The sequence below is a fragment of the Anomaloglossus baeobatrachus genome, chromosome 4 (genome assembly GCF_048569485.1).
Source record: "Anomaloglossus baeobatrachus isolate aAnoBae1 chromosome 4, aAnoBae1.hap1, whole genome shotgun sequence".
Taxonomy (NCBI): domain Eukaryota; kingdom Metazoa; phylum Chordata; class Amphibia; order Anura; family Aromobatidae; genus Anomaloglossus; species Anomaloglossus baeobatrachus.
In genome coordinates, this window is record NC_134356.1 from 445,086,532 (window position 1) to 445,095,103 (window position 8,572).

Here is an 8,572-nt window from a genome sequence, read left to right on the forward strand (position 1 = left end):
TCTCCTTGCCTCGTCCCCCTATTGCACCAATCTCCCCCCCTCCAGCCTCTGCTGCCCTCGTTCCCCCTCCCTAGCCTCTCTCCTTGCCTCGTCCCCCTATTGCACCAATCTCCCCCCCTCCAGCCTCTGCTGCCCTCGTTCCCCCTCCCTAGCCTCTCTCCTTGCCTCGTCCCCCTATTGCACCAATCTCCCCCCCTCCAGCCTCTGCTGCCCTCGTTCCCCCTCCCTAGCCTCTCTCCTTGCCTCGTCCCCCTATTGCACCAATCTCCCCCCCTCCAGCCTCTGCTGCCCTCGTTCCCCCTCCCTAGCCTCTCTCCTTGCCTCGTCCCCCTATTGCACCAATCTCCCCCCCTCCAGCCTCTGCTGCCCTCGTTCCCCCTCCCTAGCCTCTCTCCTTGCCTCGTCCCCCTATTGCACCAATCTCCCCCCCTCCAGCCTCTGCTGCCCTCGTTCCCCCTCCCTAGCCTCTCTCCTTGCCTCGTCCCCCTATTGCACCAATCTCCCCCCCTCCAGCCTCTGCTGCCCTCGTTCCCCCTCCCTAGCCTCTCTCCTTGCCTCGTCCCCCTATTGCACCAATCTCCCCCCCTCCAGCCTCTGCTGCCCTCGTTCCCCCTCCCTAGCCTCTCTCCTTGCCTCGTCCCCCTATTGCACCAATCTCCCCCCCTCCAGCCTCTGCTGCCCTCGTTCCCCCTCCCTAGCCTCTCTCCTTGCCTCGTCCCCCTATTGCACCAATCTCCCCCCCTCCAGCCTCTGCTGCCCTCGTTCCCCCTCCCTAGCCTCTCTCCTTGCCTCGTCCCCCTATTGCACCAATCTCCCCCCCTCCAGCCTCTGCTGCCCTCGTTCCCCCTCCCTAGCCTCTCTCCTTGCCTCGTCCCCCTATTGCACCAATCTCCCCCCCTCCAGCCTCTGCTGCCCTCGTTCCCCCTCCCTAGCCTCTCTCCTTGCCTCGTCCCCCTATTGCACCAATCTCCCCCCCTCCAGCCTCTGCTGCCCTCGTTCCCCCTCCCTAGCCTCTCTCCTTGCCTCGTCCCCCTATTGCACCAATCTCCCCCCCTCCAGCCTCTGCTGCCCTCGTTCCCCCTCCCTAGCCTCTCTCCTTGCCTCGTCCCCCTATTGCACCAATCTCCCCCCCTCCAGCCTCTGCTGCCCTCGTTCCCCCTCCCTAGCCTCTCTCCTTGCCTCGTCCCCCTATTGCACCAATCTCCCCCCCTCCAGCCTCTGCTGCCCTCGTTCCCCCTCCCTAGCCTCTCTCCTTGCCTCGTCCCCCTATTGCACCAATCTCCCCCCCTCCAGCCTCTGCTGCCCTCGTTCCCCCTCCCTAGCCTCTCTCCTTGCCTCGTCCCCCTATTGCACCAATCTCCCCCCCTCCAGCCTCTGCTGCCCTCGTTCCCCCTCCCTAGCCTCTCTCCTTGCCTCGTCCCCCTATTGCACCAATCTCCCCCCCTCCAGCCTCTGCTGCCCTCGTTCCCCCTCCCTAGCCTCTCTCCTTGCCTCGTCCCCCTATTGCACCAATCTCCCCCCCTCCAGCCTCTGCTGCCCTCGTTCCCCCTCCCTAGCCTCTCTCCTTGCCTCGTCCCCCTATTGCACCAATCTCCCCCCCTCCAGCCTCTGCTGCCCTCGTTCCCCCTCCCTAGCCTCTCTCCTTGCCTCGTCCCCCTATTGCACCAATCTCCCCCCCTCCAACCTCTGCTGCTGAATGGGGCCACAAAACATGTGCAGGTGTCTAGAGCTGTACGGCCGTGTAACGCCAACACACCCGCCATTCGCATAGGTTTGGCATAATATAGGAAGTCTTACACTTGGGCATTACATGAAACATGTCACAATGAAGACAAGGTACAGCTGCCGGTATGCAGACAGAAGAGCAGGCACAGGAAGCCACAGTGACACCGTACATGCAGAGTAATGTCGTCTGACTGCAGACTCCTAGCACCGCGCTAACAATCCTCTCCAGCCACGTCCCAGCGCCGGTGTATGATGCCCGCACACTATGGCGTCCTCTCCGGGCCCCCGCCCGCCCTCTGCCCTGGCTTCCCCTTCAGCCTCGACCTTCTCAGCGGGCGCCGCATTGTCGTCTTACCGTTCTGAGCGGCGTCCGCCAGCCCCGGGAGAAGGCCGCAGGTAACCAGCATCAGCCCCAAGATGAGGGCTGCAGGCAGAGGGCGAAGGTCGCAGCGGTCCATGTGCGCACAGAGAGGGAGACACAGCCGATGGGCTCGGTGTCCAGTCTCTCGGGCCTGAGGTCCGGTATCCGCAGCTCCCCCTCGGTCTCCTCCCGCAGCGAGCACCTGAGTCTCGCGAGAATCGCCGCTCGTATGTGGGCAACCAAAGGAGGAGCCCGATGCGTCAGGCCGCCGGAAGGGACCCGCCCGCACTCAGCTGCTGCCGTGTGCTGTGGAGGTGTCACCAGTGGGAGCTGTCAGGCGTGGGGCAGAGTGATACACGGATCAATGCAGTGTGTGCTCTCTTGGACGATGTAGTCACAAATGCATCACCTTTTTTGGCCGCACCAGATCCATAGCCCCTGTGGACACAGGAGGACTCTGGGGCGATGCACCAATATGTCTGCCCCCTGCTGTCCATAGCGTTAAAGGAAACCTGTCACCTGCTCCATGGTTGCCATAAATCTGAGCAGGATTGTAGCATGGAGCTTTTTCAACAAGGCAAAAATCAAAGTGCCCCTTATTATAACTAATTTACCACAAGAAGTACGCCAGCGCCTGAGTAAATTAAACCGTGACAAATCCCCGGGCCAGATGGCATTCATCCACGGATATTGAGGGAATTGAGCTCCATATTTGCCAGACTGCTGTACCTTACCTTCTTGTAAGGCTGCTTTCACACCTCCGGTTTTAGCAGAGCCTGCCAATCCGGCTCTAAAACCTATGCAACGGATGCGGCGACAATACCGCATCCTTTGCATACGTTTTTTACATGCGGCCCGTCCGGTTTTTGCCGCTTGCGGCAGGCTACTGAGCATGCGCAGTGGAAAAAAACGCATGCAGCAGCCGGATGCGGTTTTTTGCCGCAGGCGTCCATAGGCATGCATTGCAAATCGCACCGCATCGGCGAGATGCGGATTTTTTGCCAGACAAAAAAACGTGCCAGGCAACGTTCCATCCGGCCGCCTCATCGGCTAAATCTGCCGCATGCGGCAAAAACCGGACGGAACGCAAGCCCATGCGGCACAATACGGCACTAATGTAAGTCTATGCAAAGAAACCGCAACCGGCGGCAAAAAGAACCGGTTGCGTTTTTTCTGCAAAGCGCCGGATTGTGCCGCACAGGAAAAACTGGATGTGTGAAAGCAGCCTTACAGGGTTGGTACCTCAGAATTGGAGAATGACTGATGTGGTATCGATATTTATGGATCCAGGCAACTACCGTCCAGTAAGCCTGACATCAGTGGTGTGCAAGGTTTGGTTTAAAGAGCTGACATGCAACAATATATTGGATAAACGATCAGCAGATTTGGTTTCCAGTCCCATCTCTGTGCTGATGACACCCAACTGTACACATCTTCTCCTGACATCACCCCTGCACTATTACAAAATACTACCGATTGTCTGTAGGACAAAATAGGATGGAGCAATGTATATTAATAAGATCAAAAAATATATATACTTTTGTTTAAGAATTAATGGAGGTTTAATATATTGCACAGGCGGCCCTAGAAACAGAAATGAAATCACCGCTAAAATACCAACTATTATAAAGTGCAAAAAACCACAAAGCAATACATTATTTAATTACACCAGTCCAGCTTTTTGCTCAAACGGCCAAAGTGGCAATAGATTTATACCATGTGGTTTAATACATTGCTCAAGCGGCTTTAATACAAATAAAATTATATCACCGCTAAAATACCAATTCCATTAAAAATGCAAAAAACCCCACAAAATTATAAATTATATTATTCAATTATCCCAATCTAAACTATTGCACAAATGGCCACAGTGCAAGATAAATATAGCTGCCCAAGAAATAATAATAGCATTATAAAGTGCACATATTCACAGAGATATTAAACTTACAAATCCACAAAATCAGGAAAGCCCTCCACAGCCTCATTGTTCTGTAGAACAATATAATCAGGCTAGGCACTCCAAAATTATGCAAAGTGATTATTTTTGTTTACAACAACAAGCAGTTTGGACATCAGACGTTTTGGTCACAATATTGACCTTCATCAATAGGAACTAGCTGTATGAGTCTGAGTGTGAAGAGTGGAAGGAATCATTAAAAACCGGATGTGAATGATATATAGCGCGGAAAATGTAGGTTGGTTGATATAATGGTATAGACCACTAGTGGTGCCGAATGATGTAAATAAGGCAAAGTCAGCTAATGATCTCACTGATGGTAACAATTTTAAATTATGGTCACCTGAAATGGAGGACAAATTATGTGTATCGAGATCTTTTTACAGTAGAGATACACGTGATATCCATCGAGAGTGTAAGGTTTCCAAGAATAATTAAAGTCTTATCATGGTGGTTAAATACTTTATTAATGGTGCAACCCAGATAATAAATATGGGTAGCTAGGCAGTCTCAACTGCTCTGCGAGAATCGGGTATTAGCAGCTTGCTGACATCGGGTACCAGGGGTGAGACGCTATGTAAATGTGGCTGTTGGGCGGCAGGAATACAGGAACACATACGGTATCCACTGCTAGTGTGTAGAAAGACAAGATTACGGCTTCTTTTTTTTAAAAGAAAGAAATAAATAAATTGGTGTAAAAGGGCTCTAGTTGGGGGTATTTTTTCAAATAAAATGTTAATTTTTAATTTACAACTACTGGATTAGTAATGGGGGTGTTTGCGGGTCATGCAACACTGACATCACGGGGTTAGTTGAGTCCATTGTGAACTCACCTCACCTGACCCTGTGCCGTGTGATCCAAAGTCGCAAATTCGTGGGTCGCTTGGCAGTGACATCACGGGATCAGATGAGATGAATGCTGCTGTAATGTTCTGCAGCTGGTCACGTCCTCTGATCAGCTGTTGCTTATCATGTACTCCGATCAGCTGTTGCTTTGGGCTGTCTCCACTTCTGTTCTGACCGTGAGCACTCCCGCAGTCACAACAAGACCAAAAGATGTGAGGGCACATGCGCCGCCCTCGCAGAGGCAAGAATAGAATAACGGGGTCACTTGATCTTCACAAACATGGCACTGGAGGTAAGCGCTATGCGCAAGCACCAACTCTGATCCCATCTTAGTGAATAGATTAGTAAAACTCTTCTGTAATAGAATTAGCATAAATAAAAGATAGGAGAAGAACGCACAGGCAGGGGGCAGGAATCACTATGAAAGCCCACCCCAGCTATTATCTGCGTGATAGCTGCTGCCAATCAAAAGCTGTTCATTTCACAAACTTTACTTGCTTGGATTTCAAAAACTAAACATCCTAGCTTACAACTAAAGATATGTGTATAATCACCATGATAGTGCCAGTATAGCACTAGCCTTAGTTTATATAGGAAAATCCCGGTGATTGGTGTGCTTTAATTTTTAGAGGCATGTCTTGTGGTCTGACGAAACTAAAATTGAACTGTTTGGCCATAATGACCATAGTTATGTTTGGATGAAAAAGGGAGTACCTTTGAAGCCTACGAACACCATCCCAATTATGAAACACAAGGGTGGCAGTATCAAGTTGTGTGGTTATTTTGCTGCAGGAGTGACTGGTGCACTTACAAAATAGATGGCATCATAAGGAAAGAAGATAAAGTGGCAATACTGAAGAAACATCTCAAGACATAAGCCAGGAACTTAAAGCTTGGGTGGAAATGGATCTTCCAAATGGACAATGACTCGAAGCATACTGCCAAACCGGTTACAAAGTAGCTTAAGGATAACAAAAGGCAGGTGCGAGCAAGGAATGTACAAACATGGCTCAGTTACATCAGTTCTATGAGGAGGAATCTGCCCAAATTCTTACCTGCTATTGTGAAAAGCTTGTGGAAGGATATCCAAAACATTTCACATAAGTCATACAGTTAAATCACAAAATACTAATGAAATGTATGTAAACTTTAGACTTTGCAGTAAGTAATAAAATGCCTTAAAACATTCTCTCTAATTATTCTGGCATTTGGCAAAAATAAATAATTTTGGTTCCTAATTGACCTAAAACTTGAAAAGTTTATTCTGATTTCATGTGTGATAGTGACAAAAACCTGCATATGTGTCTTTTTAGACTGTATGTAAAACTCTGGTTTCAACTGTTTTTGCTTATAGTTTCCCCTAGTCCTTGCTTCTGGAGGTTTAGTATAAGACTATTATGTGCTACAGTATCAAATATCTTTGCAAAGTCCAAATAAATCATATCAGCTGCATTACCAATATCCAGATTTGCATTTACCTTCTCATAGAAACCAAACATGTTGGTTAAACATGACTTATCTTTATGAATCCATGCTGATTGTCAGTTATTATTTTATTTTCTCTAATATATTGTTGCATGTCATCTCTTAAAATGCCCCCAAAAACCTTGCATACCACTGATGGCAGACATACCGGACGGTAGTTGTCTGAATGGACCCTATTACCTTTCGTAAATATCAGTAATACATCAGCCATTCTCCAATCCTGAGGTACCAATCGTGTTACAAGAGAGTCTAAGAAGATAAGGTACAGCAGTCTGTCAGTACTCATCTCAATTTCCTCAATATCTGTGGATAAATGCCATCTGGCCCGGGGGAATTGTCTATGTTTAATTTACTCAGACGTAGGCATATGTATTGTGTTAAATTAGTTATATTGGGAGAACTTTGAGTTTTGCCTTGTTGAATGATCCCTGGAACAGTTAGTTCCTTGGTAAAAAAAACAATGAAAAGTGCCTTTTTAATATCCAATCCTTTGCTTTGTCCTCTATAATTATCCTGTTATAGTCTTTTGTGGGTCCAATACATCCTTTTTATATTCACAGCCTTCAAGATTTTGAATGCCCTTTGTTTAATTATATTTTATACTGTCTTATTTATCCATAGTGGTTTCCTTTTATTCCTGTCATGCGGTGTTCTGCTCTGCACTCGCTAGGTGTCATGATGGCATCGGACTCTGTTCACATTGCAGTGTCTGACAGGCAACCTGATGTCTCTTAGTTGTTCAGCCAGAGCCAGGTGTCAGCTGTTTTCATGTTCACTGCTCATCAGTCCAGCAGAAGCAAACCCTGCTGGCTTGTGAACTGCTTCTAGGAGGTTGATAATGACCACTCACGGCACCTCCACCCTTTATAAGGTGCTGAATCTGGTTCCTTATTACCAATTATAGCTCCAGCGTTGCTCCAGTGGTTCCAGTCTGTAGCATGTGATAAAGTTTTTGGTGATTAGCTGTATGATATCTTATGTAGTGTACAAATATCCCTGTTGTCAGTATATTTCCTCCCTCTATGTTATTTCTTCCTGTACACTTGTTTCTCTCCTGTGTCCTGTGTCTGATTGCATGGTGTATGTGTTTGGGTTCTCCCCTGTCTGCGTTATTTGTGGGGTTTCTTACTTCGATTCCTGCCTTGAGGTGAGGGAGAGGGGGTTGTTAGACAAGGGTTTGGACAGGCGTTAGGGTCATGCTGGCGGTCCAGATCTTTCCACCACAGGGCATATCTTTGGGATAACGGACAACGCAAGGTCCTTAGTTTGAGGGCCAGTTTACGTGCCTCTGCTTCAGTTACCCATCACTCCTGTGACAATTTTTGGACATTTTATTACAAGAGGGTACAAGGTTTTTTCATACAGGACTCTAGCAGTATATCCTTAAACGTGCCCAATTCATGTTCAGTATCCCTAGTTACCATGACATTGTCCCAATCTACATGATTAAGCTCTTCCCTTAAGTTGTTGAAATCCGCTTTCATAAAATTCCAGGTTTTAACATTTCCCCTTTCAAATGTTCTATTGAATATTACATTGAAACTTACCATATTATGGTCACTGCTGCCCAACTGCTCCCAGACTGTATATCTGAAATTATATTTGGTCTATTTGACAGGACCAAATCTAGCAAATTATGTTCCCTGGTTGTATCATCTACCAAGGTAACTGTCCTGAATTGTAGATAAGAACTTACAGCTTTTAGCACAGCTCGAAGATTCTATGTCCCACTAAATGTCTGGATAGTTGAAATCCCCTATAATAAGGGCCCGATTATTATTATTATTATTATTATTATTATTATATGCTGTCTTTTCAATTTGTTGCAGCATGTCATCGTCTACCTGTTCAGTTATGTTAGTAGACTTATAGCAAATGTAGGACCTTCTCTGTCTGCCTAATTATAAAGTCCCCTACCATCAACATCTGTCTGGCCTTTCCTGCACTTCTATTTCCCTCCTTCCTACAGCAGTCATCGTTTAAGTTGCTAGAAGCAATGTCCTGCTTTAGTCATCCTAGTACTGCGTCTGTAATCCTAATATCAGCTAAACAGACATATTTACTAGGTTGTGCCAGATCAGGACTAGGCAGCTTGACACTTTTCCTCCTACCCCTTCTTCTAATTGTTACCCAGCTACTACTTGGTCTTGAACTTCCCCACCGCCACCCTTGTCCATATCACTGGCCCCAGCTAGAGC

General features: G+C 47.7%; 1 protein-coding gene across 1 annotated transcript in view; it reads right to left on the reverse strand.

Annotated features, from left to right (window-relative positions):
- The window catches only part of NPTN (neuroplastin), a 147,149-nt gene extending 144,709 nt beyond the window's left edge, over window positions 1-2,440 (reverse strand). Inside the window, exon 1 of the mRNA XM_075345554.1 lies at window positions 2,081-2,440. Coding sequence (XP_075201669.1) covers window positions 2,081-2,183 — 103 coding nt within the window. The 5' untranslated portion in view covers window positions 2,184-2,440. The remainder of the gene's footprint in view (window positions 1-2,080) is intronic.
- Between the last annotated feature and the right edge of the window lie 6,132 nt (window positions 2,441-8,572).